Source organism: Falco punctatus (genome assembly GCF_963210335.1).
Source record: "Falco punctatus genome assembly, chromosome: 11".
NCBI lineage: Eukaryota > Metazoa > Chordata > Aves > Falconiformes > Falconidae > Falco > Falco punctatus.
The window spans coordinates 19,092,829-19,112,819 of NC_137591.1; the positions used below are offsets into that span (position 1 = coordinate 19,092,829).

At 35.0% G+C, this 19,991-nt stretch overlaps 1 protein-coding gene across 1 annotated transcript in view; it reads left to right on the plus strand.

Annotated features, from left to right (window-relative positions):
• The window catches only part of BTBD8 (BTB domain containing 8), a 49,118-nt gene that overhangs the window by 17,833 nt on the left and 11,294 nt on the right, over positions 1-19,991 (plus strand). Inside the window, exons 6-17 of the mRNA XM_080407050.1 lie at positions 1,516-1,596; positions 2,736-2,832; positions 3,474-3,562; positions 3,782-3,884; positions 7,559-7,741; positions 8,458-8,595; positions 9,628-9,757; positions 12,314-12,375; positions 13,385-14,021; positions 14,362-14,449; positions 15,018-15,157; positions 16,296-18,653. Coding sequence (XP_080263176.1) covers positions 1,516-1,596; positions 2,736-2,832; positions 3,474-3,562; positions 3,782-3,884; positions 7,559-7,741; positions 8,458-8,595; positions 9,628-9,757; positions 12,314-12,375; positions 13,385-14,021; positions 14,362-14,449; positions 15,018-15,157; positions 16,296-18,653 — 4,106 coding nt within the window. The remainder of the gene's footprint in view (positions 1-1,515; positions 1,597-2,735; positions 2,833-3,473; positions 3,563-3,781; positions 3,885-7,558; positions 7,742-8,457; positions 8,596-9,627; positions 9,758-12,313; positions 12,376-13,384; positions 14,022-14,361; positions 14,450-15,017; positions 15,158-16,295; positions 18,654-19,991) is intronic.

The window sequence follows — 19,991 nt, forward strand, 5'->3', positions numbered from 1 at the left end:
TTTTTTCTCCAGGCATGATGTTGGCTGAAGCGTTCTTCAGAAAGAACTGTGTACCTTACAGTGCTGCAAAATTGTTTTGTGCTAATACAAAATTGCTTGGCCAACTTTCTCATATTTTCATAATTTTAGTTTTCTGTCAGTGTAATAACACTGCTGCAAATCAGGAAGGTTATCTGTTGATTTGGTTATAACTTCCTAATCCTTATAAAACAATAAACTTTTCATTGATTCCTTAGCTTTTATGCTATGCATGGTATGTTTTAGAGGCTGGTTGTCAACAGTTACTCCAGTATTTACACTTCTGTCCCTGTAATTGATTTCTACATGGCTAAGAAATTTTCACCCTTGTTTTTCAGTAGAGGCTTTCTCCTGAGAAGTACTTAATCTTTATAGGAGTATATTCTTATGCTAATATCACATAATTTCTCTTATTAAGAATCATATCCATAATTTTACTTTTTCTAGTTCAGTTTTCTTCTTGGTACAGACTTCCATGCTGTCTTTTTTAAACACTTATAAATCAAGTACATGTGACTTACTCTGAAATAATGAAAATTCTGCAGAAGATAACAGCTGTCAAGGCTGTGGGGAAACTCCTACTTGCTGATTTCATGGCTCTTGTGTACTAATATGCAGAGAGACAACTGTGCTGGTTTTGCTTCTTAGCACATTGCAACGTTGGGGATTTTTCCTTTTGCTTTTAGTCATCAATGTCTGTTGCTTAAACATGTCTAACATTTTAAAGGATCTTAGCTCAATCTGCATGACTGTATTCCATTCATACTAATGTACACAGCACTTGTGCGTTCTGAAGATTGCACATAGAGATATACGTACATAAGTATGATATAATGTATTGTTCAGGAGATGTGTCTTTTAAAATAGAGATTTAAAATAGATGTTCTGTGCCTTTCTGCATTATGGTGCTGGGACGATACAAGGATGCAAACACTACTCTGTGTGTGCAGTTCTATATTTCTTAATCTGAATCTAGGCATAAAGACATTTTCTAAATATTTTGAGATGCAACATTCCTCCTTAGCATTGCAATAAAACAATTAAATTTATTTTTATTGTGGGAAAAGCTTAAATATATCACAAAATCAAGAATTAAAAATAATTTTTATAAAACAATTTTTAAATACATAGTTGCTTAAAAATTTACTTAGTACTAGTAAAGAGCTTGGAGATGATAAAAAAATGCTTTATGCATATTACCAGTGTAAATAACATAGATACTAATATTACTTTGCTTATGACTTCTTTTCAAAGATTTAAAGTATTACAAAGTTTCAGCAAGACTATTGAGTAGCATAATTCACCCGATATACAGTCCATTTAGATACTTCTACGTTGCAGTAATCTTGGAAATAGCTTTAACTTTATCAGATCATTTACCTTCCATTTACAGAAAAGCTGAACGATGTATCAGCCTTTTGACCAGCTTGCTTTGGCTAAGAAATGTGCATTTTATTCTGGACATGTCTTTATTTATATTTTCTCTTTTTTTTGCAGCATAAGCCAGGTAGAAATGAGTATCATCTTGCATTTTATATATGGAGGTATTCTGGACTTCCCAGACAAAGTTGATGTTGGGTATATGCCAAATTCTATTATGTTTTAATTGTAGTTTGTGTTTGTTCTGTATTTTCTCAGTTAAAAGTCAAAAGGAAAATTTTTCGTGTAGTATATACAATACAAAGATGTCAAATATCATGATCATCACACCTAAACATACTTTAGGAAATTCCAAAATTAAAGCTGTTGAAGAAATCTTGTTTATTTGACAGCTACTGGAAAAGATGTGCCAGCCATCTTTGGAATACTACACAAGGAGAGTGAAACCAAAATAATTCCCGATTTGCCTGTACCTTCCTTTTAGTTTTCAGAATAACATACACAATGTCTGATAACATGTAACAGTTAATATTTGGAATTTATGTTTAAAGAATCATTTTGATGCAAAGGCTAAGTAGTTAGTCTTAGATCCATAAAAAATGATATATAGTAACCAATGTAAATATTGGCATTTTCTTCTGGGATAGCTTTTAATCAGTTTTATACATAATCCTGTATTACTGAAGTAAGCTCTGAAGAGTGTGAATTTTTCCCTGAAACCATTTATATTAGCTGTTGAAGTCTGCCACTAAGCATTAAAAAACTATGATTTCTTAATGTTAGAAATTGTTGTTCAAAGCTTATCTATCTAAAATAAAAATACAGAATTGTTTACAATATGCCCCAATGTCAAGATTTAGGTAACTAATCAATACAGAAAATAAAACAATGTTATTTATTATTCTATAAAATAATTAGTAGTTTGCTCACTGTGCTTTTGCATATTTGGAAGGGACATAATTCTCAGATATGATTTCATCAGTAACATTTTAGGTAATCCTTGGAAAAAAACTTAAAAATGGCAAGAAGTCTACTGGCACAAATATCTTTTTCATTTGCTACTCTTAAAATAGAGAAACTGAGTCTTTTTAAACAGTTTCTCAGCCTGTGGCTGAGGCTTACTCTTACATAGTCTGAACTCGGTGGTTGGGAGATAATTATTAGGTCAATACATGTTTCTGTCCAAAGATAGTTCTTTGGCAATTTTCACACTTGATTATCAATCTCTACAGTAAATTCTGACTGAACAAAGATGTGAAATTAGCATGCAAATTTTCTTGTAAGCAAAATGCATATATCAAAATGATTTTTTTATTCCTCTTTCTCTTTCTCTTTAGTCGCATATTAGGCATTGCAGATATGTACGGGCTAGATGGGCTGAAAGAAGTAGCTATCTACATTTTGAAAAGAGATTACTGCAATTTTTTCCAAAAGGTATGTCTGTTCTCATGCTACCTAGTGAGCTGTGAAGCCTAAGAAGAATTTTGATTCTATTAGTTAATTATCTTGCAAATATGATGAGTAAGTGTGTGATCAAGACGTTACCTTAAGTCAATGGGCCCTATTCTTATGTGTAAATCTTCTCAATGCACTAGGATTGATGATGGGAGTGTAAGGCCTGTGGTATCATCCACCTATTTATAGAAACTTGTAAACTACAACTGATGAAAAGCAGTATGCCACATGATTAATTCAATATATTAAATTACATGGAGTATAATTTAATATGTTCCATTGTATATATAATTGTTCTTAATAGGAATACAGAAATACCATATATTGGCATATCATATTTCATGGGCATATATTTAGAAAATATTTCTGTTCAAATAAAATTAGTTTAAAAACAAACAGCTGCTTAGAGTTGAGAATTTTCATGCATTAGGCTCACTAGCTGAACACGACCTTATTGACACATGTGGAAGCAGTTGACTTCCCTATTCTGCATAAAGGCAAACAAACTTAAATACCGTAGTAGCTAACAGTACTTCTGTTTGAACTGAATATTTGTACTTCTGTACAGTTTCTGTAAGTAAGAATGTACAGTAATTGTGATAATTTGCTAACAACTCCAGCCTGTTCCTGGGAAACAGCAACCTGTACTAGAATGCATGGCTATTGCTCATTCATTGGGAGTGGAAAAGCTATATGCTGCTTGCATGAAGTAAGTAAAATAAAATAAATTATCATTTATGGTTTTCATTTCTTTGCTTTCTGTTGAAATTATTTTATTTTGCAAGATTGAGTTTATTTTGGCATAAAAAATATTCATTTTAAACATTTTTTTTTTCTTTGCAATACTTTAGAGGTTTCACTTTTGCTAACAAGTGAAGATAGAACAGTTTTCATCTTCCTTACCTAAGAAAGGCTCTCTTTTCAACAGATGGGTAGGAAAACATTTCGCAAAATGTTTGTCAGAGAGAAGCTTTGCCAATTTACCTACTGAACTTCAGAACAACTGTCTTGTTATGTTGATTAACTCTTTGGTAAGTAGTGTATAGTGTGCTTTATCTAAAAACAGAGCAATGTAAATTTTTCCTTATTTAGCTGTACAATGTAATTTAAGAAATAACAAATATAGTATTTTAAATCTGTAGTACAGTTCTACTATGTAAAAGTTCCCATTAAAATAACAATTTAAAACCAGATTTTGATGTGCAGATGTCATTGCTATGCTTTATGGCACACAGTCTAGTGACAATCACATCTAAGTCCAGTAATAATGCAAAATAAGTTTATGAAACACAGCCATGACATCATAGCACAGCATTATGTATTGGGTAGTGAAGAACAGGGAATTGCTGTATCGATTTTGATGTTAGGTGGTGGCATATGTCATTGGTGATTGCATTTTCCTTTTTGACTATATTCTAATTTGTAAAAAATGCACTACTTTTTCAGTCTTCAGGTGATAACTGGATATCAGTGATCACAAGCCATTTGTTTACAGACAAGCTGACTTTTCAAAAATAAAGTAACAGTATAGTATACATATCTTCTGCTTCCCCAGTAACACGATGGAATTGGCCCCCTCAAAGCTCAGCATTCATTTTTTGTGGCACATACTTACATTCTTCCAATTTAGATCTACCTAAACTTAAGTACTTTCTAACTGTGTTTTTGTGTTAAACTACACTCAGAGTTGATTTAAAGTAACTGAATTGAACTAGACCTGTTAACAGGAATTTGATCCATTAATTAGCCTGTAAATGCACTGAATTGTAACAGAGATAGAAGGAATATGCACAGGAACTAAAGGTAAACCTGCATAGCTGCTGCTAAGCAGGACTGTACATGTATGGCTGTAATGTAGACTGGCATACACAAAATTTACTATAACTAGCTCAGGTAACATTCACAGGATGATTTTGGTTCTGGCACACACCAGACTAAGCATGTAACATCTTGTATATCTCACGCTGAAGTCCTTGTCCCCATGTCTCTGTTACTTGTTATCCAAGCTAAGCAGCTCAGATACAGCTACCCATACTGCCAAACATACCCCTAGTTCAAGAGAAGCACTCTGAAATGGTTCTGGCCAAGAATTGTCCCTCACTGAAAGGGCTGTGAAGGCTTCTTGGGGCTGGTTATTCTCAGCACTTCTTTGATGGAGTACTTATCCCATCCAGTGCTGAGGCCAGCAGGTCAGCTGTGCGTGGGAGTTGCTACTGCATATTCAGGTGAAAGTTTGAAAAACAAGGTTTCAGAGCTATGTGGCTGTACCAAGAGAAGTTTCAGTTATGAAACCTGAACAGTCCTTCTGCCACAATGCATAATTTCTAACAGAATAAAGATAGTAGCTATAGCTCTTAAGATACTAGGTATTCTGCTATTACATTAGATAAGTATACTCAGCTGTTCCTAGAATATATACATAGCTTTGTATGTCATATGTTGTATAAATATTTGAGAAGTTTTAAGTAATGTTTTCAGGATTATAGATCAGTTCATTTTGATCTACAGATGTTCATAGTTAACACCACCCCCTATCTCCAAACTTAGCTGAGGTGAGTATTGTAGCCAAGAGTATATGTAGACACAGCTCTAGGCTATGCAGGCTCCCTTGTGCAACATTATCAGGCCAGTTTAAAGGTGAACCTAAGCCACTTCAGGCCTGCCTTCCCCTCTGTGTCTATGACATATGAAGATGCTGTGCTTAGAGTTTGTGTTGAAATACATGAGCTATCTTTAAGCTACCAGCATTTGCAGAACCATAGTGGCACTGTGGGTACTTGGTACTGGTCCAGCTATGTACCCAGCTTCTCTGGTAGATTTTTGCAGTCTGGACTAAAGTGTGTTTTGGTTCCCATTTTATGGATTTCAAATTTGTGTTGGTGTGTCTTTGCAAAATTCGCCAGTATTTTATGGACTGGAGCCTGGAAAGATTTTAGAATTGCAAAATGAAAAAATAAAGCATAAGCCTCTTCTGCCCACAGAACAGTTCTGGTGAGTGATAATTTAACCCTGAACTCTTAAGACTCCTAGTCCAAAAACTTGCGGAATTCCCAGTGGGGTTTTTCACCATCTGCAAAAATGCTGAAGGCTGCCTGAGGAAGAAAGAAAAGGGTCCGACAGTAATTTTGCAGGGGCTACTGTATGTTTTACGATCCTCTTTGCTGCTATTCTAGCCAGTTACACCCAGTTAAACAGTATGATTCTACCGATCCTTTCATTTACCAGTCTTGGAAATATAAAACCTAGTTAATGTGGGGCAGCCCTTTAGAGGAAGAAAAGGTGTAAAGAAGAGGAAATTGCTGATTGGTAAATCTCTTGGAAGCCACAATGATGAACACAGAAACATTAAAATGGGAGTGCAGTTTAAAACACTGTTCAGGTACTCATCCCTGGTGTCTCAACTACATGCAAGAAAATTACTGGGTTTTTTAGATAAGTGGATTCTATTTTAGTATGGTTAGGAAAAAAATACAAAAGAGAAGTAAAATTCAGGTAGAGCCACTCCTACAAAGTGCAGATGTAATTAGAAGTCAATGAAGGCATTTTGTATTTCACTGGAAGTATCTAATGGAAGTCAAGGCTTATTGCCTTGTGAGCAAGGGCTGAATTCTGGACAATTCAAAAAGCTTGTAATTGAGTCCAGTGGAAGCAAGTTCAAACCATAAACATATACTTTATCCTTAATTTACCTTATATGCATAGAGGCAAACTGGGTTTGCCCACAGATGAGTGAAATAAAAAAAATGTAGTTGAACAATGGCTGGCCAGAGTTTATGTTTTATCTATAATATTCATGTTGAAAATCCTTCCTGCTTTCTTCTTTGTATGGAACAAACATTATTATAACTTGAATTTACAGTAGGGGTTTTTGTGTCAAATATTTATCTGAATTGTTGTTTTCTCCATTGTTACTGATCTTACTGCATAATTTATCAGTGACCTGCTAGGTCATGTTGAGTAGAGCTTTCAATCCATTCTAATATGGATAACAATAAATTGCAGGTTCTCTTTAAGTGATATGTTAGCCAGTAGAAGTTGCCCTCAGGTACCATGGTGACGCAATCCACAAAAGAACCAAAGGCACAGAACAGGGAAATAAATATTAGCAAATCTATTTGCTTGTTTTAAATGTAACTATAAGCAGAATACATTTCTTGAGAAATGTTAGGCAACAAAGAGCAAGTTCAGTTAAAACTCCATCTGGGAAGACAAGTATTTGATGTCTGACTCCTTTAAATAAAGCAAAAGGTTTCATAACTATGAAAATGCTTGGAAATTTATGTATCCCAAGTGCTAGGCCATCCACACTCGCCTAAAGCTTTCGCTTACCCATTTTATTTGAAAATTTATTACATCTTTCAGTACCTAAGAGATTTTTCTCTATTCAGTTTCTCCAGTTAACATTTGCCTTATTTTGTTCAGGACTGCAGTGTGTAATGACACACAGTTGAAAAAATGCTACAGAAAAATTTATTGCCTAACTTCAGCAGGCAAAACAGAAGCAGTAGGTTTTTCTTTCTGCTTTAGTTTCAAAGGTAGATATAATGTTCAAAATTATGAAAATCCAATTTTACTTAAAGAAGAGAAATAAGTAAATGATTGGATCCTTACATAAGTGCTCAGTAACCAAACAGAAGGTATTTTACAAGCAACAATTCTTTAGGTGATCACTTGGCAACAGGCTAATTTCTGGCTTTATTTTAAGAACCACAAGAATGCTGCCTTCATTTTGATGGAGAGTGACCGGCTGATCAATAGTCTTCCCCAAGTGAAATGGACAGAGACAGCTGTGGCCTTGGCATCTAGGCTACAAGAAGAATGTGTAACATTTATTGTGGCAAACTTCCTACACATAGTACAAAGTGAAGGCTTCTCTATTTTATTGCAGGTAAAAGTGCTCTCCAGATATTGTATGCTTCCAGATGAATTGAATAATATCACAGTTTGGATAGTTCAGGCTAATCAAAATAGTTTCAACTTTTGCTGCATTAATGTTCTGATACACAGGGTTGATACTGCGGTCAGGTTATGTGCCTCAGTTAAGCAAAAGTTCCAGTTAATTTACTGGGACAGCTTCTGTGTTGGAAAGAGATAAATAAATATATACATCAACTTTGAAAAAGCTTTCGGACCCCTAGAACAAACAGCATCTACTTAAAAGAATGATTATGAGTGTTAGCAGTATACTGAAACTTACGCTGATTTTTGTTGCAAGTGGCAAGAATGTGCCAGTGCTGCACATGCTGGGAGAACATACTTAGTCATCTAGCTGGTTCATTTCTCCCATGAAAGATTTTTTTAATATGTATAGAGGATTAAAAAAATTAATAGGGAGATGTTAAAACGTTTTGTCTTTGAATCTGGAGTTAAATGTGGCTGCAAATTCATAACAGTGTGCTTGTTCCTATGGGTTAGCGAGAGGCCTCAGGATGATTTGCTAGAGACCTGGAGAGGGGTGGGGTTACAGAATGGATACAAAGGAAGATGCTCAGTTTTGGAATACCTCCTGCACAGCGTGTTAGCAGATCCTCTCTGCTTAATAATGCTTTTGCATATGAAGTACATTCTTTTGTTTTAAACAGCTGCCTTTTGTTGTTTTCTCAGGCACAAGCAATGAGCAGCAAACCTGACCTTCTAGAACTAATTTTTAATGCAATTGAAAAAAGTATTAATAATGAAAATAGCTGCTTTCTTCTTGTAGCTGTGGATACATTGTTGGACTCCACAAATGTGAAGGAGATGGTAGGTTTTTCAATGTGCAGTGTTTACAGGAAAAACTATTCTGGTATTGTTTCATGTAATGGTTCAAATCAGATGATACAGTTTGAGCTCACGTGGCTCAGTTCAGCAACTGGGGTCACACAGCAAAGCATCTGCATAAATCCAAGGTCCTGTTGGAAGTGCAGAAAATGTTGGCATTTGTTTACTGGATATTAACACATTTTTCCTTTATAAAGAGAAACCCTATCTGTGGCAATAGAAAAGTTATTGTATATTACTGGTAATGTAAGTCCCACAGGCACCACCACTCTGCTGATCTTTACTATTGCTTTAAATTTGTGATGAGAAAAACTTACCAAAATGTTCCATTACCTTAAACTTGCAGGGGAGGAGAGCTTGTTCTCTTTCTATGTATCTTTGCCCCTCTTTTTGTAAAAGTCACAGCTACATTTGCTTTTATTTAAGACTGTCCTCTGAAGCAAGAGCTGCCTCTGGATCTAGCTTTTTGGATCGGGGGAAGGCATCAGTCTCCATGTGTGTAACATGCTATGTATATCAGCACAATCTAAATAATTATATTTAAGCTGTCATTGACTGTAATGCTGGGTATAATTCATAAATAGTATGACAAAGAATAAAAAATAAATGCAAAATGAATTACTGCAATCTGGTGCTATTGTAGATCTTCTTGGTAAAGCAATGAAAATTTAATCAGATACATTATTTTTCCCTAGAGTATTTGACCTTGTTGTGACACAACTGACAGTAAAGAGCTATTATGGGGTTCATTTAAAAAAAAAGGGGGGGGGGAGGGGGGAATCAATGTGATGTTTTCTAGTGCTGTAGTATGCCTTGGTTTAAAAGTATTGTAAAAATTACTGTGGTGGGCAATAATCCTTAAAAAACACCATCTCTATCTACCAGACCATTATAAAATATAAGTGATGACATCATTGATCTAGCTTAGGGAGTAAGTAGATTCTGAAAGGAATAATGACTGGTTGCTATGACAATATGCCCCTCACCAGCTGCTGATTTGTTACTTGAACACAGGGTTTTACGTGCAAGATCCAGGCTCTGCGTGATAAGCTCTGGGTCTTCCTGGTTCAGTCTTTTTATGCTGTTCGTCACACAGAAGGCTGGAAGCTGATGAGGCCAGACCATCAACAAAAAATACAAGCAGGTATGTCTGGCATCAAATGGCATTAGAATTTTTTAGCAATCTGTTTAGTAGATAAAACATAAGTCATATTGTGGATCCAGATAGAAACTAAAGCAAAATTTGTGATGCTGTAGGTTTTTGAAGTGGTGTTTTAAAATAGAAGCATGATAGCATGCTTAGCTAGTTTCAAACATGGAAATCTGTAAGTCATTTTCTGTGTAAAACCTCCCCTGCTTTTCTTTTTAGGCATGGATAGTATAGGGACCAAAACCATGTAGATTGATTCTGTTCTTGTTTACAGCTACTCTAAATCATTGAAAATACTGCAGTAGGATTAAAAACCTTATCTGTCTCATTTTTAAGGAGATAAGCACTGTGGATGAATTAAATTTGCACAAAGCAGATTATCCGTTCTACGAATTCGTTTTCTGTCCTTTATTGTTTTCTCCATAATGTATGAATATTGCTTGTCTTTTGCATATTGCTTCTCTTATGCACTGTGAGTAAATGCAGATAGCTTGACTTCACAGTTGACTGGGATTGTGATATTGTGTATGCTACTGCAGAGAGCCCCTAAGGAGCTGCATAGTGATCTCTCAAAATTTTAACAGGCAGCACTTCCAACAAAAAGAGAGGTTTTGTTCTGAATGTTTCTTTGTTTTGAAATACACAAGTATTCTGAGGCTGTGGAGCTGACGATGGAGTTCAGGTTATGGTTGATTATTAGGTTTGACAGTACAGTGTTATAAAAGAAAAGAATGTGTTGAAGACTTCTCTAAAATCAAATCACTTTTCAATCAAAGAAGGAATAAACATTTTGGTGTCCTTTCTGTTAAAGACATTAATAGCTAAATACAATAGTTAAAAAATTGTTTACATCTACAAGCAGATGAAAATTTTATTCTAAATTACATGCTGAGAGAAAGATGCAGTGACAGTCTTTAAGCATGATTTAGGGATGTAATCAGCATCTCACTGCTACTGTATAAAATAGGTTTCTGATTTCTTTCTGGATTATAAAATCCTTCAGAAGCTGAGCAGCTGGCTTTAGAAACAAGGGTGGGGTTTTTTGTTTTGGGGTGGTTTATTTTTAGGAGGATAGTGTCCTTATTGTAAATAATGTTTAGGCTGCTTCGCACTAAGTGCTTTCAATACAAAAAATATTTAAGACTAAGGTGTGCCTTCGTTGTCCAAACTCCATCTTGCCAGAAACTGTTTTTTCTTTTAGATTAAATTATAATCAGAGCTATCATATATTTTATATATAAATAGACAGGCTGAAATGTTTGTATAGGTTATCGGTTTTTAATTGCAGGCAAAGCAATCACACAACACTGGTAGACAAATGTTAATCTTCCAGTGAAATATATCTAGGATAACTTAAATCAACTATCATCTTAAAGATTTCTGGTGGTGCTTTATCTTCTAGAGATTTAACCTATATAGAATTAGAATGCTATAATAGAGGAAAAATGCCAAAAGAAGACAGATGATATTATGGGTTTTTTCATTCACAACATGTCTTGTGTTTTCTTAGGCACAAGTTTATATGGATTTTGTCTTAATATATTGGTATGTATTAATGTGCAGAGTCATTGCTAGAAAAAGGATTAGATCCCTGGGGTGCCATTTTCAGTATACCTTTTGTGTGATTTTTACAGACCTATATAAAATTATTTTTTGTATTTTCAATAAGAATCCAGCAGAATTTTTGTTTGTGTTATACACAGACACTTTTTTGTATGTATAAATACTATGTCAGAACATAAGGCACTAAATGCTTAAAAAATTTTAATACATTTTTTGTAAAACCTTTTTTCAGCTGAAATATTAATACAAACAAAAACGAAACCTTATTGATTCTGGGCCTGTACAGTGTCTATAAATATCCTTTTTGTATTCTACAAGCGCAATTGATTTAAAGGCTTTATTGAAAAATGCTTCCCTCCCAGAGTAGACCAGCAAAAAAAAAAAAAAAGCATTCACTGCCTGACAATTCCACATGACAATCACAGGGATAACTCTCATGACATTACACTGCATGCTGTCTAAAGAGGCACTATGATCTTACTGTGTACATTTAGATATTTTGGCTTTACCACTTCTGAAAACTAACATAATTTAATTAATTTCTTATTTAAATAGTATAAGTAAATATGCTATAAATTACAGTACATCACTTAAAAGTCATTAGTACTCTAAATTTGAAGGTCTTTTTTTTTTTTTCTTTAAATAGTGTACACTTTCAAAGGTCTCAGTGCACTGCAAGCTTGAAGTGAGCTAAGCTTGGATAAACAGAAGTGTGTCTTACTGTGGAAATGGGGAAACAGAAGAGTTAAACAACTTGCTTATGGCCATGTGACCTCATCACAGACACCGCATTTTTTGTTCTGAACATAAAACCATGCATTTCCACTTAACATTTGCCATGTCACCAAAATTAGCCTTCCTAGAATAATTACAGGACACAAATAACTGCTTTCTGATTTCAGACGATGTTAATTGAGTAGGCTGGATTGTTTTCTGTCTGCCTTCTTTCCTGCTAAATAGTAAATAAACTGCTTGTTCCTTTTACAGCTGCATTTGACAAAGGTGATGACCGAAGACTTGGCAAAAAACCTGTATTCAGCAGTTCTCAGGTAAACTTTTATATCCAAACATTAAAAATACTCAGAAGCACGCAAACAAAACTATTTTCATCATGTGCTTTAAATTAAATATTAATTTGCTGTTGTGAACTGTTATTTCTGCAGAATCAGTAATGTCCATTACTGGAAACTTATTAGGACTCAGCCCATGCTCTGCTACATTTTCAAACAGATAAGCTCAAATAAAAGACAGGAATTTGTTTTCAGTATCTCACATTCCCTTGTTGCTACATAATGAAACTGATGTTTCCCAGAGTAAATGGTTTGCCACTGAGCTAATGAATCTCTGCTATTATCACAAGCCACTATGGCAATGGGTCTGTTACACCCACTGCCCTGAATAAAATATTTTTTAGTGCCCTCAACTCTTTGAGATTCACACTCAAAACTACATTACGACTTAGTAGAAAACCAGTATGGGTTTCATGTGATTTGACAATCTTGGACATATTGTAATGACACTTGGTATCACAATGATTCCCTTTCATGCACTTAATTCTTATGTTTCAGTATATATCTTTACTTGAGAGAAAGAATAAATATTGCCACGTATCTGGTGGATACACTGTTGGTAATTGTTAAAAAGATCATACATATTATAAATTAATTGTGGGAGTTATGTTTGTAATAATTCATAGTCTTTATTCCTCATTGGAAAATACACACATATAACTCAAAGTTATCTTACTTCAGCAGACACTAATAATATAAATAAATATTACAGAGTAATTTGTCCAAAGTAAAAGTGAAACTCTACTTAGATATTTCAATTTTCTCTATATAGAGCAGTATTTCACAGGAGTTTTACTAGGCATTCTGTATCTTTGAAAGCCAGAAATCTGAGCTAAAATATAATCTTTAAAAAATTATTTATATAATGAATCTTGCTGCTTTAGATTCATGTGGTACTAAAAAAGTAATTGTGTTTCAGAAATGTAAGATTATGGATAGTTTGGTGTTATATGTCTTTTTTTTTTTCCCTTTATGCTTTTTTTTCTAGCTAAACAAATCTCTTACTGAATCTGTCAATATAAGGAATACTTCCTGGACAGAACACAGCAAGAAAGATAGCTGGGGAGATTCTTCCACTAATCACGATAAAATGAAATCTGATGGATTAGGAGCATCTGGACATACATCCAGCACCAATAGAAACACTGTTAATAAGGCTTCAAAGCATGAGGATGCAAAGGGGAAAGATGGCAAAAAAATAGTTTCCAAGATTACTAAGGATTCAAAACCTGGGGAAAAGGCTGCTTCACCAAAGGCTAGAGCTGTTATAAAGACAAAAATAGAAAATAATGGAAATGTGAAGGCTGAAAGCATGCTTACCAAGCAAGATATAGAAAAGACATCATCTGCAAGTGGACAAAAAAATTCAGGAAGTGGCAAAGGACTAAAGAACCATGAAGGAAAAATTGCAGGTGCCAGACCTAAAGTGCTGACAGTAACCTCCAGCACACAGATCAAAACAAAACCACTGAAAAAAACCACAGGGAAGGAATCTCCGTCCTTAGTGACTGTGGCAGCAACTTCCAGCAAGTCAGCAAACTCAAACATAGATATCCAGACTACCAGTGAACAGTCAGAGGGACCTAAAGAGGATAAACTGGTAGAGGAAGGGAAAAAACAAACTGGTAATTATTTGTATTTTTTTCCCCTAAAAGTCCCCTTCTGATTTGTCCCAGGCTGGTCACACACTAACAGCCAGCCAGGGAAGCTTTAAAAAAATCTACTATAGATTGATGAGTCACTTTCTTCCCCTGTACATGAATATTAACTTGAGATAAGAATATTAATCTTTTTCCTCTATTAACTTACTTTATTTTATGATCAACTGATAGCAATATAAAATGGTAAAAGTTTTGCAAGTTTAGTATCTATGCTGTTTTCAATAGCTGATCTTCACATATTAGAATTTTTTTCAGTACTTACATGTTTTCCCCTATAACTAACTTCGAATTTACTTTACAATAGTGAAAACAAAGTCATCTGTGAAGACATCAAATGGAGTCACCACCAAAAAAAAAAAGACTGAGCCTGAGGCCAATGTCACAACAAGCGGGTATGTTAGAAATCAGCATGCTGTTTTACATATACATATATATGTGTGTGTGTGCATGCACATGTGTGTATTTGTGAAAAAAGTGAACTGTTAAGCATACTGTTAAGTCAATGTGTTCTTTATAATCTGAGAATGGTTGTCTATCGCACGTTATTAGCAAAACAATTTGAGTTAGCTATTGGAAACATAGCTGTAAGACAAAATTGGTTTGCTTTTGTGTTGGGTTGTTTCATGCTAATAATTTTAAAATTGTTATAGGTCATTCAGAATTCTGCATACTGGAACAGCTAATGACTACACAAGGTGTTGTAAACTTATCGTTTCTGGGATAGCTTAGACTGAACCGGACAGGAAGACAGCTGAAGCATTGTGAAATGGGTCATTTTATTTATGTGTGTGGGTATAAAAAAATATATACACATACAGGTTTTGTTTTCAAAAAGTATACCTTTTAGGTTGCATTTTCTATGTTTATATATGCATGCATATTAAAAGATATATTGCTTGTGTAATTAAACATTGCTAGATCTTAAGCTTGGAAGTAATGGATATAATAATTTCTTTGCAGTCTGACAAAAAAATCAACTGGAAAAGGGTGTAATGAACAAAATGTACAAGCTGTTCTAAAAAAAAAGGGGAATGTGAGTAGCAATTCTGCAGCACAGCAAAAGGCTCAAAACACACCTACCAATTCTCCCAAGAACCAAGGTAAAGTTTCATACGGCAATGAAACAGTTTGCCATTATTATGCAAAGCTTTGTCTTTTTTTTAGTTTAGCACAAGCATTTGGCAAAATCTTATGAACAATTCTGTTTATTTTCCATGTTCCCCTTTGGTGATAATCCTAAACTGTAAAATGCAAATGAATTTGTGTCATCTTCAAAATATTTAAAAGATGGTCTTCATTGCTAATTGGCATTTTCTTCTGCTTGTCTAATCTGCTTTGCAGTCTTTTATTTACTGATCCTGTGCACTTCTGCATTTGGAACCATGACTGAGTTCAACAGAAATTCTGTAGGTCAAACATTTATAATATGCATCAAAGATCTTGACTACAGATTCCTTCATGAACTGTTATTTCATGCTTCCCTGTTTTGGTGATCCCCCCCTCTAGCAGCAGCACTCCAGATACTGGCCCACCCCACAAACAAAATACTTGATATCAACAGCTATTTGTATCAAGTGTGGGAAATGACATTGTAGACCACAGAGGGGAAACCATGCTTTATAAATATACAAGGTGTTAAGGATGGAACTCTTTTAAATCCCATTTGGACTTAGCACTTAATGGGGGGAGAGTGTAGAATATTTAAGTTATATTATCTTAAATGCATTATGATACAGAAAACACAGGTCCTGTCAATTTGTGGTCATTAAAGATCTTGCAATATTTTCTGACTGAGCAGGGACATTAATTCTGGTACTCTAATCACATTATAACTAATGTAATTATTTTCTGCCTACTTTCATTTCCTCCACAATATAAATTGAATATAGTACTCATCACTTCCTATGCTAAGTTGCTGTGCAGTGTTTCTACTGTTCAGTGTTTCTATGCACTATGAGACAGCTGCTGCTTTCTACTGCAGTGATGACTGCTTCAGTTACAGGTTGAATTCCTTTATACATATAGTCTATGAAATGCTCTAGTTTTAAAGATGGCATGTAAATGCAAGATGGTATTTTTGTCTACTAAAGATCTCAATTCTTGATTCTTTAACAAGCTTTAAATCCCTTGAAAAAGCTGAGTAGCTTGTATCTCAACATAAACCATAACATTAATTTGGTGACTATACTTTGACTGGCGTATACAATCTTTATAGTCTGTTTTTTTACTGTTTGTTAGGATCTCAGGGGGAATCGCCAAATTCACTAAAATCAGGAATGTCTCCAAAACATAATGAAGAAAAAAATGTGTTACAACATCTGGCTGAGACAACACTCTCAGAAAAACATCCTTCAGCCAAGAAGAAGAGTGTTAAGCAGTCGCAAACGCCTGTAGCAAAAGCCACTGCAAAAATAACACCTAAAACTCTGCCTCCGTCAAAGCACGCAGAGATTGTGAATAGTAAAGACCCCAAACCAAAAACAGCTGGGCACTCTGTAATAAAATCTCAGTCCTCTGCCCAAAAACATTCAAGGAGTGAATCTCCTGTTGTCCAGAAGAATGTGCACACCTCTGAGCACAGAAGTTCAGGACAGAAACTTGAACAAAACACAGTTGATGCTGTGGCAGGTCAGCTTCGTGGCAATAATGAATGCTATTCTGCAGAGCAGAGTGAATCTTTAAAATCAGTGATGGAAAGTAGCAGTGAAGATAAACTGCTGGCATCCTGTCAACCCAATAAACAAAAATTACCAGATCCTTCTGAAAATGTGGAATACAAAATACAGTCCGAATCATCTCCTCTAATTACAGAAGAAGCTATTTCTAAACTGCATGTTTCACTGCAAAATGAAACGGAAGCAAGACAAATCTGTGGAGATCAGACTGGAATTAAACAGATGGAAGATAGAGAGAAAGATGATGATAATACAGCTGAATTTCACTGTCATGCAGAGTCTTCCAGTGATGGATACTCAGACTTTCCCAAGGATACCAATCAAAAGGCTACTACGTCAGGAGAACTGGCAGAACATTCAAAAGCAGCAAAACTTTGTACTGAACAAAGTGATAAACTAAACTCTGAAACAGGTCTTAACTACAGTGGAAATGCTTTACCAAGCTTTTCCAGTATGATAACCAATAAAGAGGATGAGATATCCTCTCCTCAGATTCATATGAAGGGATTTCTTACAGCTGATGAGCTATGTGATACATCAGCCTTGATTGAATACCAATCAGGGACAGCAGATTTAGATGAAGTTTCAGAATGTTCCACAGAACAAATAACAGAAAAATGTTCACCTAGTTACACAGAGCCTACAGATCCTACAGAAATGTCAGAAAACCATGACAATGCAGAAATTCCCTTTGTGGACCACTGGAGTACTGGTGCACTAGATCCAAAAGAGAGTCCTGAATCAGATACTGGCAGTGCGACCACATCCTCTGATGACATAAAACCAAGATCAGAAGATTATGATGCTGGAGGCTCTCAGGATGATGAAGGATCTAATGAAAGAGGCATTTCTAAATGCAGCACCATGTTATGCCACGATTTTCTTGGAAGAAGCAGCAGCGACACAAGTACACCTGAGGAATTAAAAATCTATGACAGCAGCCTAAGAATAGAAGTGAAAATGAAAAAGGAGGGTTCTGATCTCTTCCGTGTTAATTCAACGAGTGATGATGAAATACCAAGAAAAAGACCTGAAATTTGGTCCCATCAAGAAAGTGCAAGGACCAATATTAGAGAAAGCAAAAGTTCTACTTTTGGTAATGCACAGTTTACTCAGGAAGCAGACCAAGTTTCTTCTTCTGCTGATGAAACAGAAGATGACAGATCTGAAGCAGAGAATGTTGTAGAAAACTTTCCTCCATCAGATGTTCCCACTCAACAGTTCCAAGGAATTGATAATTTAGCTTTTGAAGACGCAACAGAAAATGATACTGCAAGTCAGGAATTTTCTAAAACTAAGAATTTCAAACGATCTGTTCTACTTTCAGTAGATGAATGTGAAGAATTGGGATCTGATGATAGAGTGGAAACTCATACTTCACGTCAGCATTCAGTAGATTCTCTTACTCCTTCAGAAGTATTTGACAATGTTTCTCAAGAGCACCATGGAAAGACTGTTTATTCAAGATACTCACTGGAAACTGAAGATGGATTCCTGGATGGTAAACAGCATAAGGATAGAGACAACAGACTTGATAAAAGTGAAAGTCCTCTCCTACAACTTCACAGCACTGAAATCCCAGGGAAGGAAAATCAAGGTGCTTCAGTGACTGGACAAAATTGCCCAGAGAAAGTGTATTCAGCAGCTAGTCTGTGTCCAGGAGAAAATCAAAAAGTAAATATGAAGAATGAGGTGGCTAGTGAATTTCACCAGTGCAATAAATACCTAGACAATGATGCAAAATCTCAAGAAAGACCATGTCATTTGGATCTTCATCAGAGAGAAACTAGTTCCGATGTTCAAAAGAGCAGCTCTGCAAAACCTGTAGAAGCCAGTAAGAATCAGATTCTGACTCAGGAAGATCAAGTGAGAGACAGTCAACCAGCAACTACTGAATGCGCTAATACTGATTTACTTCCAGGTAATGTACAGAAGTAGAAACATTCAGTCATTCGAAAACAAATTAATAGAGAAAGCTTTGGCAATTTGTCTGGGATTGAATCCTGAACTGGAGTAATTTTGGCTGAAACTATATTAAATTTAAATATTTTTAAGTATTTCACTTGGGTAGAGAATGCTTCTGTTTGAAATATCCGTCAATACCCTGCTGTTCAATGAGAAACTTGACTACAAGAAAAGAGATTTTATGTAATGCTAAAGGAAAGATTGGATGCAGTTGTCTGTACTTCAGTTATTTTTGATCCAATCTAACATTGACAGCATCAGCTTTTGATGGAATCTTAGTATTTGTTTTGTCTGCTTGACACCATATAGTATGTGTGAATGGGATGTGCAATAACTACAGTAATAACCTTAACTAAAGCGCACTGAACTGTTTACCTGAACAGCTATATGCATTATTGTTGTAATTTATTTATATATTATACACAAGTCTGAATCCTTCTCCCACTGAATATAACTGAATATTTGCCATATACATCAGTGGGAGCAGGTCTGAACTTCGATTTAGAGCTTGTGAGATGTCTAAAATTCTAAATTTTACCAGTAAAAGCTTATTTCCTATAAGAGAGATTATACTTAGAACTAATGCTTATATACAGAAAAGTTCTAATTTGTTTTATGTAGCCAGATGAACACTTGTCTAATTTTGTGTTTTGTCTTCTTTATACCAATAATTCAGTCTGTTTATCCCATCAAAAATATACAATAGTGTTGATTACAACTATTGTGTATTCAAGAGCAATGAAATGCTGATGATGATCTATGTTCAGCCAGACCACAGACCAAGAAGACATTAAAAGTTGTACTTTTTTTTTTTAAGTTTGCTTGCCCTTGCCTGCAACTGCCCTTGCATGTGCAGTGTAGAAATAAGCCTGTGGATAAACAATTTTGGTTTTAATTATCTTCTAAGCTGACATAGCTTAAGTCACCATTCAGTAATCATTCTCTATTAATTCCCTCCATGCACCTCCTGGTCTAAATTTAATTTTTGTAGTAAATGAGAAATTTCATGTACATTAAGTGTATATTTACATTGTCATTTTCTGTATCAGAAACTTAATTATGGAGGTTATTGTTAATTACCAGTGGTGATTGCTGCTTAATTTATAAATCATACCTTGTTTTTTATATAGGAAATAAATGCCTCAATTTTTGTCAATTTTGTATAACCCTCCATCCCCCCTTTTTTAACCTGGTTGGATTGTCCTTCCTGAATGAGTTAAATTTTGCTCTACACAGCCCTGAGGGGAGGATCATCTGCAATTTTTACATTGTACAGTATTGTGAATTATTTCAG